Source organism: Urocitellus parryii, chromosome 4 (assembly GCF_045843805.1).
Source record: "Urocitellus parryii isolate mUroPar1 chromosome 4, mUroPar1.hap1, whole genome shotgun sequence".
NCBI lineage: Eukaryota > Metazoa > Chordata > Mammalia > Rodentia > Sciuridae > Urocitellus > Urocitellus parryii.
The window spans coordinates 62,392,595-62,407,705 of NC_135534.1; the positions used below are offsets into that span (position 1 = coordinate 62,392,595).

The window sequence follows — 15,111 nt, forward strand, 5'->3', positions numbered from 1 at the left end:
CCACCCACATCCAGATCAGGACCAACGACCCCAGGGCGTGGTAGTTACGTTACCACAATTGGAGTGGGGGCAGAGCAAAGCCACCACCCGTGCCCACAGCGGGGGCAGACCTGCGACCGATCAGCGGGGTAGACAGACCACCATAATGAGAGGAGGAGCACAGCCAATACCCGCCCTGCAAGGGAGACTTCCCAACTATACAAGAGCAACATAAATAAATAGGGGGTAAATTTCAAAAACACAACAGTTGCACCAAGCAGAAAGAAACGCGAGCAGTATGAAAAGACAAGGAAAGAAAGGACCACAAGCAATGCAGGTCAACTCAACTTTAGAAGAGGTAATAGCTGCAACAGATGGAATGTCAGATAAAGAGATCAGGATTTATATGCTTCAGATGATCTGGAGTCTCAAGGAAGACATGAGACAGCAAAATCAGACAATGAAAGATCACATTGACAAACAAATCCAGGAAGTAAAAGATCAATTTCACAGGGAGATAGAGGTAATAAAAAACAAACAAATAGAAATTCTAGAAATGCAGGAAACAATAAACCAACTTAAAAACTCAATTGAGAATACTACCAGCAGAGTAGATCACTTAGAAGAGAGAACATCAGACAATGAAGACAAAGTATTTCAACTGGAAAAGAACATAGACAGCTCAGCACGTCTGCTAAGAAACCATGAGCAGAACATCTAAGAATTATGGGATAATATCAAAAGACCAAATTTAAGAGTCATTGGGATACAGGAAGGCACAGAGCTCCAAACCAAAGGAATAAAAAGTCTATTCAGTGAAATAATACGAGAAAACTTCCCAGACTTGAAGAATGAGACAGATTCCCAAATCCTAGAAGCCTACAGGACGCCGAATGTGCAAAATCATAAGAGATCCACACCTAGACACATTATAATGAAGATGTCCAACATACAGAATAAGGAGAGAATTTTAAAAGCTGCAAGAGAAAGAAAGCAGATTACATTTAGGGGTAAACCAATCAGGATAACAGCTGATCTCTCAATACAGACTCTGAAAGCTAGAAGATCCTGGAATAACATATTTCAAACACTGAAAGACAATGGGTTCCAACCAAGAATCGTGTATCCGGCGAAATTAAGCTTCAGATTAGAAGATGAAATTAAAACCTTCCACGATAAACAAAAGTTAAAAGAATTCGCAGCCAGAAAACCATCTCTTCAAAAAATCCTTGGCAAAACATTACAGGAAGAGGAAATGGAAAATAACATTGAAAACCAACAATGGGAGATAGGACAGTAAAGTGGGGAAAGTAGTCAAAGAGGATAACAAATCAGGGTTAGTAACATCAATAAACAAATATGGATAGAAGAACAAACCATATCTCAATAATAACCCTAAATGTTAATGGCTTAAACTCACCAATTAAGAGACACAGGCTAGTAGAATGGATCAAAAAACAAGACCCAACAATATGCTGTCTACAGGAGATCTGATAGGAAAAGATATTCATAGACTGAAGGTGAAAGGCTGGGAAAAATCATACCACTCATATGGACTTCGGAAACAAGCAGGAGTGTCCATACTCATATCTAATAAAATAGATTTCAAGCCAAAGTTAATCAAAAGGGACAAATAAGGACACTTCATACTGCTCAAGGGAACCAAACACCAACAAGACATAACAATCATAAATATATATGCCCCAAATAATGGTGCAGCTGTGTTCATCAAGCAAACTCTTCTCAAGTTCAAGAGTCTAATAGACCACCATACAATAATCATGGGAGACTTCAACACACCTCTCTCACCACTAGACAGATCTTCTAAACAAAAGTTAAATAAGGAAACTATAGAATTCAATAACACAATTAACAACCTAGACTTAATTGACATATATAGACTATACCACCCAACATCAAGTTGCTACACTTTTTTCTCAGCAGCACATGGAACCTTCTCAAAAATAGACCATATATTATGTCACAGGGCAACTCTTAGACAATATAAAGGGGTAGAGATAATACCATGCATCTTATCTGATCATAATGGAATGAAACTGAAAATCAATGATAAAAGAAGGAAGGAAAAATCAAGCATCACTTGGAGAATGAACAATAGGTTGCTGAGTGATCAATGGGTTTTAGAAGACATTAAGGAGGAAATTAAAAACTTCCTGGAGTTAAATGAAAACACAGACACAACATATCGGAATCTATGGGACACATTGAAAGCAGTTCTAAGAGGAAAATTCATTGCTTGGAGTTCATTCCTCAAAAAAAGAAAAAAACAACAAATAAATGATCTCATACTTCATCTCAAAATCCTAGAAAAAGAAGAGCAAAACAACAGCAAAAAAAGTAGAAGGCAAGAAATAATTAAAATCAGAGCTGAAATTAATGAAATTGAAACAAAAGAAACAATTGAAAAAATTGACAAAACTAAAAGCTGGTTCTTTGAAAAAATAAATAAAATTGACAGACCCTTAGCCATGCTAACAAAGAGAAGAAGAGAGAGAACCCAAATTACTAGCATACGGGATGAAAAAGGCAATATCACAACAGACACTTCAGAAATACAGAAGATAATCAGAAATTATTTTGAATCCTTATACTCCAATAAAATAGAAGATAGTGAAGGCATAGATAAATTCCTTAAGTCTTATGATCTGCCCAGATTGAGTCAGGAGGATATTGACAACCTAAACAGACCAATAACAATAGAGGAAATAGAAGAAACCATCAAAAGACTACCAACTAAGAAAAGCCCAGGACCGGATGGGTATACAGCAGAGTTTTACAAAACCTTTAAAGAGGAACTAACACCAATACTTTTCAAGCTATTTCAGGAAATAGAAAAAGAGGGAGAACTTCCAAATTCATTCTACGAGGCCAACATCACCCTGATTCCGAAACCAGACAAAGACACTTCAAAGAAAGAAAACTACAGACCAATATCTCTAATGAACCTTGATGCAAAAATCCTCAATAAAATTCTGGCGAATCGGATTCAAATACATATCAAAAAAATTATACACCATGATCAAGTAGGATTCATCCCTGGGATGCAAGGCTGGTTCAATATACGGAAATCAATAAATGTTATTCACCACATTAATAGACTTAAAAATAAGAACCATATGATCATCTCGATAGATGCGGAAAAAGCATTCGACAAAGTACAGCATCCCTTTATGTTCAAAACTCTAGAAAAATTAGGGATAACAGGATCATACCTCAACATTGTAAAAGCAATCTATGATAAGCCACAGGCCAGCATCATTCTGAATGGAGAAAAATTGAAGGCATTCCCTCTAAGATCTGGTACAAGACAGGGATGCCCTCTCTCACCACTTCTGTTCAACATAGTCCTCGAAACACTGGCCAGAGCAATTAGACAGACGAAAGAAATTAAAGGCATAAAAATAGGAAAAGAAGAACTTAAATTATCACTATTTGCAGATGATATGATTCTATACCTAGCAGACCCAAAAGGGTCTACAAAGAAGCTATTAGAGCTAATAAATGAATTCAGCAAAGTGGCCGGATATAAGATCAACACACATAAATCAAAGGCATTCCTGTATATCAGCGACAAATCCTCTGAAACGGAAATGAGGAAAACTACTCCGTTCACAATATCCCCCCAAAAAATAAAATACTTGGGAATCAACCTAACAAAAGAGGTGAAAGATTTATACAATGAAAATTACAGAACACTAAAGAAATATATAGAAGAAGACCTTAGAAGATGGAAAAATATACCCTGCTCATGGATAGGCAGAACCAACATCATCAAAATGGCGATATTACCAAAAGTTCTCTATAAGTTCAATGCAATGCCAATCAAAATCCCAACAGCATTTCTTGTAGAAATAGATAAAAGAATCATGAAATTCATATGGAATAATAAAAGACCCAGAATAGCAAAAGCAATGCTAAGCAGGAAGTGTGAATCAGGCGGTATAGCGATTCCAGACTTCAAACTATACTACAGAGCAATAGTTACAAAAACAGCATGGTACTGATATCAAAACAGGCGGGTGGACCAATGGTACAGAATAGAGGACACAGTAACCAATCCACAAAACTACAACTATCTTATATTTGATAAAGGGGCTAAAAGCATGCAATGGAGGAAGGATAGCATCTTCAACAAATGGTGCTGGGAAAACTGGAAATCCATTTGCATCAAAAAGAAGCTGAATCCCTATCTCTCGCCATGCACAAAAGTTAACTCAAAATGGATCAAGGAGCTTGATATTAAATCAGAGACACGGCATCTGATAGAAAAAAAAGTTGGTTATGATCTACATACTGTGGGATCGGGCCCCAAATTCCTCAATAGGACACCCATAGCGCAAGAGTTAACAACTAGAATCAACAAATGGGACTTACTCAAACTAAAAAGTTTTTTCTCAGCAAAAGAAACAATAAGAGAGATAAACAGGGAGCCTACATCCTGGGAACAAATCTTTACTCCACACACTTCAGAATAACCAGAATATACAAAGAACTCAAAAAATTAGACAATAAGATTACAAATAACCCAATCAATAAATGGGCCAAGGACCTGAACAGACACTTCTCAGAGGAGGACATGCAATCAATCAATAAGTACATGAAAAAATGCTCACCATCTCTAGCAGTCAGAGAAATGCAAATCAAAACTACCCTAAGATACCATCTCACTCCAGTAAGATTGGCAGCCATTAGGAAGTCAAACAACAATAAGTGCTGGAGAGGATGCGGGGAAAAGGGCACTCTTGTTCATTGCTGGTGGGACTGCAAATTGGTGCAGCCAATTTGGAAAGCAGTATGGAGATTTCTTGGAAAGCTGGGAATGGAACCACCATTTGACCCAGCTATTCCCCTTCTCGGTCTATTCCCTAAAGACCTAATAAGAGCATGCTACAGGGACACTGCTACATCGATGTTCATAGCAGCACAATTCATGATAGCAAGATTGTGGAATCAGCCTAGATGCCCTTCAATAGATGAATGGATAAAAAAAATGTGGCATTTATACACAATGGAGTATTACTCTGCATTAAAAAATGACAAAATCATAGAATTTGGAGGGAAATGGATGGCATTAGAGCAGATTATGCTAAGTGAAGCTAGCCAATCCTTAAAAAACAAATACCAAATGACCCCTTTGATATAAGGGGAGTAAACAAGGACAGGGTAGGGACGAAGAGCTTGAGAAGAAGATGTACATTAAACAGGGATGAGAGGTGGGAGGGAAAGGGAGTGAGAAAGGAAATCGCATGGAAATGGAAGGCGATCCTCAGGGTTATACATAAGGACATATAAGAGGAAAGGAGGGGTAAGACAAGATAATACAAATCGAAGAAATGATTTACAGTAGAAGGGGTAGAGAGAGAAAAGGGGAGGGGAGGGGAGGGGAGGGGAGGGGGGATAGTAGAGAATAGGACAGACAGCAGAATACATCAGACACTAGAAAGGCAATTTGTCAATCAATGGAAGGGTAACTGGTGTGATTCAGCAATCTGTATATGGGGTATAATTGGGAGTTCATAACCCACTTGAATCAAATTGTGAAATATGATGTATTAAGAACTATGTAATGTTTTGAACGACCAACACTAAAAAAAAAACAGGTTATGTGCATGATATTGTATATGATGGGCATTATATTTGTTAAATATTCGTCAGAAATGCTAAAGAAAGGTACATCAAAATATTGAAATCCAAACCATGAAGCTAAGAAATATATTCTCAAGGACAATATCTATAATGAGACTTTTATAAAGCAGAACATAAAAAGCACTGATTTCTTTAAGAAGGAAAGGAAAAAAGTGATATAAATTTGATGGCATTAAAATTAAGAACTTTTGGTAGTAAAAGGCAGAACTGCCACTTTCTTTAGTTGATTATGTAAACCATAGGCATCTGACAAAAACAAGTGGAAGATTATATTCAGTCCACACCACACTTGTCAAGCCATCAGAGACAGAGCCTTTCTGTAATTTATATAGAGATGCTCTACATGCTAGATGGAACTTTAAGCAGAAGATGCCTTAAAAGTGAAAAGGCAAGTCACAGATTTGGGGAAGATACTTGCAATAAATTTAATCAACAAAAAGCTAGGGGTTGTGGCTCAGTGGTAGAGCACTTGCGTGGCACATTTGAAGTACTGGATTCAATCCTCAGCACCACAAAAAAATAAATAAATAAAATAAAGGTATAAAAAAAGAAGACTTCTAGTTTAAAAAAAAAAAGCTAGTACCCAGAATATATAAATAAAAACTATAAATCAATAAAAGGCAACATGGTAGTAAAATAAGCAGAAGATTTAAATAGTCATTTCAAAAAATAAATGGAAAAATATTTTACCTCAAACCTCTCACATACAGATAACCAGTATGCACTGTATAATCTTATCACGTTTGTCAGGTAGAAATAGTAGATTTGGATATGTAACATAATGATTTCCCAACAGATATCAATAATTACTCTCATATACTATTGATGATGTTATAAATTATAACAATCACATTGGAAGACAATTTGCTATTATCTAGTAAAATTGAAGATATGCATACCTTTTGACCTCTTGATACCTCAGGCCCATCGGTATCAAGAGTATTCACAGTATCATTGTTTTTAATTGTGAAAAATCAGAAGCACATAACTGTCCAGCTATAAAATATGTAAATATAGGATGACACATTTATATATTGAAACACTCTGAGCAATAAAATAAGTAACAGTAACATTCAATGTGAATGAATTTTGCAAACATAATATTGATTTCTGTCTCATTTTTCTAAATCTCCCTAAGATTTAACAGAAAAATAAGACAGAAAAGAAAACCAGCATATTGTGGGATTTCCAATCATGTAAAATTAAAAACATATGACAAAGATTACACAGACACTGGAAGAGAGGAAATGAAAGTCCTGTTGTAAGGATCTCATGTGGCTCAGAATGTGGCATAACACTGCTTGTAGATAGCTTGTGGTTAGTTAAGAATGTGTATTATAATGATGACCCTCTCCATTTGGCGTGAACATACTTTATATACAGAGTTACAAAAAATTGTGCTGTGAATGGATAATTATGAATGTAATGCACTCCATTATTGTCATCTATGTAAGAAATAAATTAAAAAATTAAAAAAAATAATAATGTGTAAAACAACACCACAAAGAGGGAAAGAGGTTCCTCTGGGTTTCTCCTAGTTTCCTCTTTTGGGTCCCTGGAAATGGCTCCCCTCTGGGAATCTTCTCAGGTTCCTCCCCTGGAACCACAACTATAATTGCCCATTCCTCTCTTCCTCAGCCTCATGGATCAGCGCCTTGGAGCTGGGCGCCAACCTCAGTCAAGTCTTACCTCTTCAGGTGTGAAACCAAACCAGGCTGCTACCCAGTCAGAGACCACTACAGACTGCCACAGTGAGAAGAAAAGGAATTTGAAGGCAGGTAAACCTGGGATTAGAACTGAACACCACATTACCACTGAAAAACTGAAGTTCATATCCCAGCCCTATCATTTAATGCCTACAATACTTTAAGAACTTTAAGAAAATTACTTCCCTAAACCTCAGTAACCACATCTATACACTGGGTTAATAAATAGTATTCATCTCTTAGGATGCTGTGAGTAAAGAGATATCACATGGAAAACACTTGAAACCATGTTTGGCATGTAGTAAATACTCAATAAAAACTAGCCCTTAGCCGGGTACAGTGGCGCACACCTGTAATCCCAGGGGCTTGGGAGGATAAGGCAGGAGGATCATGAGTTCAAAGCCAGCCTCAGCAAAAGTGAGGCACTAAGCAACTCAGTGAGACCCTGTCTGTAAATAAAATACAAAATAAGGCTGGGGATGTGGCTCAGTGGTCGAGTCCCCTGAATACAATCCCCAGTACTTCCCCTGGACCCCGAAAAAAAAAAGCTAACTCTTAATATTGTTTTTTAGATTAAAAATACTTGCAGCCTGCCCAATGCTGTTTTGTGTGGGGGGCACAAGAGGTGAAGAGGAAAGAGTACTAGAAGATTGAGGCTTGATTCTTCTCGGTAGGTGAGACTAAGCAAATCATTTGAAATCTCTGAGCTTTGATAGGGTTTTAGGTTTTCATTCCTTCACTCAACTTCAAAGAGATGCTCGAAGTTGCAAATGAGAAAGTTTAATAAGATCCCATGGTACATTCATTGATTCTTTCAACACATCACTTCTGAGTAGTCTATTTTGCCATCAGCTCTGTGCTAGGCACTGGGGCAGAGATGAACAAGACATGGTCTCCTGGCTAGAAATGCTTTCAGTCTGGTAAGGAGACAGACACGCAAGCAATGATTAAAGTATGCAGAACACCTGCCAGGGGCTCCACTTTAAAGGTGAGGAGAAAAATCAAAATCTAGAGGCTCACAGGAAGTTAAGGAAGAATTCATTTTCTCCTAAGACAGAAACTTGAACTTTTTCATAAGCTGAGGGGAAAGAAGAGTGAATTAGAAGATATCCTGAGGACAGAAAGAAGAGACATCTCTTCTGGAACTGAAGGAAGAGGGATGCTCATAGTAGCCAAATAATGTGGGAGGGCAGAGAAATTGAAGGAGTGGCTGACAGTGGCTTTGATTTTTTTTTTAATATCTTTATTTTATTTATTTATTTTTATGTGATGCTGAGGATCAAGCCCAGGGCCTCGCATGTGCTAAGCGAACGCTCTACTGCTGAGCCACAATCCCAGCCCAGTGGCTTTGATTTTTATGGTGGAGGAGGTGTGCCTCTTTCTACAGAAATCTCATGATGTCTGGCACCTTAACGTCAGCTCTCCTACCTGCCCCACTCTTGTGCTACTTAGAACATTAGGCTTTATAGGGTAATTCAGCTGCATTGGTCTTCCGTCTCTGTAAATTCCTTTACCTTGAAGCCTCCATAGCAACCAAATCTCTCTTCCCCTGGCCTCCAGTTCCCATTTGCTCTTGGTTCTCACTCTATCTCCCTTCCCTTTTTCTTAGTTTCTTTCATGGATGTCTGTTATTCTGTCTGCCTCTTAGGATTCTGTTTCATGTCCCCTATAAAACAAAGACCTCTGCATTTTCATCTCCAGCCTTAACCTTTCGTCTAAGCTCTCCACTCTCATCTGCAGCAATTCTCAGGTTTTGGCAGCTCCAACATAGTTATCATAGCTTAAAAAAAAAATTGTGGAATCATTGTTGATTCCTCTATTTCTCTCTGCTGCCAATTAGTTCTCATCTGAAGAATTTAACTCTAGTAGCCTCACTTCCTCTTTCTTAAGAGCTTCATTAGTCAGTTAACCCATCTCCCCATCTCCAAAAGTCTTTTTGCATCTCTTCTGCTCCTTCTTTACAGCATTCTTATTCTATATTCCCTTTACTGGGAGTGCTTTGGGGCCCCATGTCAAAGAAGCTCCTTAAGGAATCTACCAGGGGAATCCCAAGACACAAAACAGGAGAGCAAATTACATTTCATACAACAGAGACCGAGTATCTTGTCCAAGTTAAGAGATTCATGGACAGCCTGAGTCAGTTTCTTTCCCTTAAGGATGGAAACCCTCTGGTCACATTTGAGGAGGAAGAGTATGGGACCCTGAGCATCTTCTGGGTTGCATTTTCTCCTCATCTTTTTACCCTAACAGGTACCACCTCTAACCTCACTCTTCATTCCCACTCTCCTCCATTGAATTCTTTATGAACCTTGGCTACAAGGGTTTTTACCACCTCCCTACGAGGGTTGTCTGGCCCTCACCCAACCTCAACAACAGTACATCTCCCAAAGTCTGTGTTGTGCTGTCTAAGGCAATGCTCGAGGGTTTTTCAGAAAGACATTCCAGGGATGGCTTTGGAATTCCAAATCCATTTCTTTTTCCCTGCAGTATGAATTTACAGATACACCTCTTTTTCTTCTGAGTATTCAGAGGATGGGTGTAGTAATACCCACACAAACACTGATTTCACTAAGACTTTAAACCTATAAAAAGGAACAAAAACATCTCCTAACTGCTCCACAATTAATGAAGCTTTGCTGATCTGCTGGGTAGGTAGTATTAATAATAGCAAAATGATGGCTGCCTAGTTTTCCTGAATGTTTCCTGCGACCCCAGATTTCAGAACTAAAACCTTGAAAGTTCCAGGCAAACCAGGTTGAGTTGATCATCCTCTAGTTGTTAAAAGAATAGAGTCTGGAGAGTGATTGCCTGGGTTCACATCCAGCTCTGCCATCCATTTACTAGTTGTGTCACTTAATCCCTCTGGGTCTCAGTTTCCTCACTGGTAAAATGAACAAGATATTTTTAAAATTCAATATATATAAGCATTTAGAGTACTTCCTGATACGTGTTTAAACAAGGGTTTACTATTCTTTGTATATCGTGTGTGAGTTCTTTTTTTTCTAACCTTTATTTTATTTATTTATTTTTATGTGGTGCTGAGGATCGAACCCAGGGCCTCACACATGCTAGGCAAGCGCTCTACCACTGAGCCACAACCCCAGCCCAATGTTAATTCTTTTTATGATCACATCTATCACCAACACCACCAAATTGTGCTTCTTAAGAAAAAGTGAGCAGGCACATTACTGAATAGTGTGTCTTAGTATGTATTCCCTTAATTATACAAAAATCTGGCCAATGCATTGAAATTACTGCTCTAAAACCCAATTACATGTTTAGCTTTTTCCATCTTTTACCTATTCTCGTTCACTGACAAGCAAAGCTCCAGCAAATTCTGCGTCTCTATGGTGGCTCTGAGCTTGGAGCTCCATGAGCACTCCAGAGGCATGTTGCTACTCCTGCCCTCCACAAACTCACCTTCTGAAAGAAAAGTAAAATCATCCTTTATAACACTGGGGACAAGGCCAGGCAGGAGGTGCTGCAGCCGTCTAGAAGGGCTGAGGAAATGACCAGTCCCTATAGCCTGCTGCTGACTAGAAGTCTTTCTTGGCCACTTACTTCTATCCTGGGCGTAGTATGCCCAAGCACACAAGTGAAGCCATTATTCCTGGCTGGTTCCTCCCTCCCCAGTGAGCCCTGCTTAGTCCTCCCAGTCTCCTTAGATCACAGATTCTTCATATTCTTTCTCTTCCTCCTAATAAAGAGTTTCTTTTCTTCAACCTTTCTTGTTTTACCTCTAGCCATCACTATTTTCTCCCCATCATATACCACATCTACTTTTCCTCCTAACCTTTTATTCAACAATCAAATGACTCAAACATCACAGATAGACAAGTATCTTGTGAATTTACATTTTATACACAGAAGACCAAGAGCTCCTTGAGGACAAGGAATGCCTTGTCCATCTGTGTAGTTTCCACAACACCTGGTACTATACTTGCCTGTAGCCCAAAGAAATAGATGCACATACATAAAGAGAGAGCTTTTCATCAAAAAATCCTCAGGTCCTAAAATAGAATTAGACTTTATTCCATTACCATTTTGTTCTAACAGTCTCTATTCCACACTCCTGGTACCAGCCCAGGGCTGAAACTAATGGATGAGGATGGAAATACCAGCATCTTCAACATCTCCTACACCAACTTCTTCCTGGTAGGTTTCCCCAGGCTGCAGGAGTGGCGGCCCCTCCTGGTCCTGCCTTTTACCTTCCTCTATGTGACCATCATCTCTACCAATGCCCTGGTCATCCACACTGTGGTGGCCCAGCGGAATCTGCATCAGCCCATGTATGTGCTCATTGCTCTGCTCCTGGCTGTCAACATTTGTGCTGCCACAGCTGTGATGCCTAAAATGTTGGAAGGCTTTGTGCAATATGCTAACCCCATATCACTCCGTGGCTGCCTGAGCCAGATGTTCTTTATCTATTTCACCCTCCTTCTGGATTACAATCTCCTGCTAGCCATGGCCCTGGACCGCTACATGGCTATCTGCTACCCACTCCGCTATACTGACCTGATGACCTCCCACCTGCTGGGTGTGCTGGCCATTTTTGCCCTGACACGGAGCCTGGGAGTGGCATTACCCTTGGTGGTGCTAACTGCAAGAGCTCAATTCTGCCGGACGGCAGTGATTCAACACTTCACATGTGAGTACATCGCACTTCTGAGGATAGCTTGTGGAGACTTGACCTTCAACAACCGGTTGGGGTTGGCTATGCGGCTGGTCACCGTGATCTTTGATCTGGTTCTGCTGGGAACCTCCTACACCCGCATCATCTATGTTGCCCTTCGGATCTCTTCTAGGGGAGCCCGGGCCAAGGCCTTGCACACATGTGGCTCCCACTTACTGGTCATCCTCACCATCTACCTCTCTGGTCTCTCCACTTCCATTGTATTCCGAGTGGCCAAGACTGTGTCTCAGGATGTTCAAAATCTACTTAGTGCTGTATACTTGCTGCTCCCAGGAGCCTTGAATCCTCTCATTTATGGGATGAGGACTAAGGAGATCCGGCAACATATAGAAAAGATGCTCTGTGGAAAAGAATCACCTCAGGAGGCTGGAGAGAAGCCAAAGAGGTTGCAGAACACCAGAGTGGAGAGGGAATTGCCAGGGTAAGAGAACTTCATCAACTTGGGGAATTGGAACTGTGACCTCAGAAACAAGAGATAAATAGGCAGTACTCAGAGACAAACTGGAATTTCCTGAGCAGATTTCAGATTCAACAGCTGGCCCATTGTTGGTAAACCGTGGCTTGTTAAATTCTTAGAATATTTTTGCTGTTGTTGTTGATGATGATGTTCTTTTTAGTTACACATGACAGTAGAGTCTATTTTGATATGTTTACACAAGCATGGAATATATCTTATTCTATTTGGGATCCCAGTACTGTGGATGTACACAATATTGAGATCACTGTGGTGTAAACAGGAAAGTTATGTCAGGTTCATTCTACTGCCTTTCCTATTCCTATTCCCATCCAACAGCTTGTACCTATTTGTCCTTCTTAATTAATTTATCTGTCCTCTTTCCCCCAATTTTAAGAAAGCTCCAATTAATATCTGGATGCATTTAACTTCACTAGAAGGCATATAAAGCAAGTAAAACAGATCATGACCAACCTGAACACACAGTCTGTAGCAAATAAATAAGCCAAGCCCTTCCCTGGGGCCATCTCTTTTAAATACAGCCTAAGGCCTGACATGAAGTTCCTTGATACCAAATAAATCAGTCAATCTTGAGGTTTACAGTCTAAGAACTAGGGTTCTAAGTCCAATCAGTCCCAAATACAGGTGAGGACCTTGACTGAGGTCCCAAATCTGACATGTGTGCCTGACCCCAGGATGTGCAGTTTAGCCTACATAAACAGTTCAGTTCATGCCCAGGGTCCCCAGTCCAAAAAATACTCAGACCAGATCCCCTCTTGGTCCCAGTCTGATACATAGACCAGAGCAGACTCTACCGTGGGGAGCTCAAACTGAGCCAAACATCCAAGTCAAAACTCTTAAGGTATAAATGCCACATTTTTTTTTATCAACAATAAAAAATAAATAAAAAATAATAATAAAAAAAAACTCTTAAGGCCTCAAGGATGACCTGAGGCATACAGACAAGTTCCTTCCCTAAAGCCCAAGTGTAACCCCAGGACCAGACTAGATGGAGACCTGAGTCTGACCCAGGTCAGGCCATTCTCCCCATGGCAGCCAGTGTGATCTATCTGAAAGTTACTCGGTAGCTCCTCAGGAGGTTAAAGCAAGAGGCTCACTTGATCCCAGGAATTCAGGGCCAGGATGAGCAACACAGTGACACCTTATCTCAAAATTGAAAATAAAGATAATATAACTCCCTTGCTTAAAAGATTCCACAGCTCCCTGCCATCTATTGAAGAGTCTCCTTCAGGGATGTCCCAAAAAAGAGGCTGTGGTGCCTACACATTGCACAGAGCCATCTGTGAACCAGGCATTTTTTTTCTTCCTCTCTCAAATGATCATTAGTGAATTCCCCATGAGGCCATAAGTATAGTCTGGGAGAGAGAAGGCATATAGTAGGCAGGAACTGGTGACATGAGTATTTCAGCCACCTCATATATACTTGATCTTGTATATACCACTATCATCGGGCATGATTCACATTTCAGACACATAGTAATTTGATCACCTACAATTAAATGTCTAGTCTCTACTTTGGCTCAGTAGCTAGTCAAAAGCTGTTTCTCGATCCTCTAGGTTGATGGGAAAGCGTTGAAATGGCGGCCGCCAGGGCCGGGCCGCCGGGCTGCTCCCGCTCTTGCTGATGGTGGCAGCAGCGCCCAGCCGAGCCCGGGGCAGCGCCGCGCGAGGGGTGAGGACTGAAGGGCGAGAGGCTGAGGGCTGCGGCGGCACTGTGGGACTGCTGCCGGAGCACTCCTTTGAGACGGATGACAGTGCCCACTTTCGGAAACGGGGCTCACTACTCTGGAATCAGCAGGATGGCACTTTGTCCTTATCACAGTGGCAACTCAGCGAGGAGGAGCGGGGCCGACTTTGGGTTGTGGCAGCGCTCAATGGCCTGTACCGGGTGCGGGTCCCGAGGCAGCCAGGGGTCCCTGATGGGTCAGAAGCTGGCGGCTATGTCTCTTCCTTTGTCCCTGCGTGCTCCCCGGTGGAGTCACACCTCTCAGCCTCTCAGACCAGCTGACCCTGCACGTGGATGTGGCTGGCAATGTGGTGGGTGTGTCAGTGGTGACACACCCTGGGGGGGTGCCAAGGCCATGAGGTGGAGGATGTGGACCTGGAGCTGTTTAATACATCTGTGCAGCTGCGGCCCCCAGGCACAGCCCCAGGTCCAGAAACAGCAGCCTTCATTGAGCAGGCCCAGAAGGCCAAGAACCACCAGGATCAGAAGTTCTTTTTTGCCAAATATTGGATGTACATCATTCCTGTTGTCCTGTTCCTCATGATGTCAGGAGCACCAGACGATGGGGGCCAGAGTGGCTGTGGGAGTGGGGGTGGCAGAGGGGGTAGTGGCCGGTAAGCAGCACACCCTCTTTACCCAAGGACTTCCTTTACCCATTCTCCCATGTCCTTGGTCATCCCAAGAAGGACTTGCTGGCCCCCTCCTGTCTCCTCATCCCATGGAGGTAGAAAGATGCCCCCTCTCTAGGGGGCCTGTAGGCTGCCCGGGGAGCCCATATTTCCTGGGGCCTCTCTGTTCTTTTTAGCAGAGGGGTGGCAAACTAGAGTGCATCTGCTGTGCCTCCTTTCCCATGACCCCACCTCAG

At 41.2% G+C, this 15,111-nt stretch overlaps 1 protein-coding gene and 1 pseudogene across 1 annotated transcript; both read left to right on the forward strand.

Annotated features, from left to right (window-relative positions):
• Nucleotides 1-11,450: 11,450 nt before the first annotated feature.
• Nucleotides 11,451-12,470, forward strand: LOC113191227 (olfactory receptor 52Z1P-like). The gene has a single exon (XM_026400904.2). It carries the CDS (start codon nt 11,451-11,453, stop codon nt 12,468-12,470), a length of 1,020 nt encoding a protein of 339 aa, XP_026256689.2.
• A 1,172-nt stretch (nt 12,471-13,642) lies between these two features.
• Nucleotides 13,643-14,864, forward strand: LOC113191279 (ER membrane protein complex subunit 10 pseudogene; annotated as a pseudogene).
• The last annotated feature ends 247 nt before the right edge of the window (nt 14,865-15,111 follow it).

Coding starts and splice junctions, on each gene's coding strand:
- LOC113191227 (XM_026400904.2), top strand. CDS start 11,451: ATGGATGAGGATGGAAATACCAGCATCTTCAACATCTCCTACACCAAC.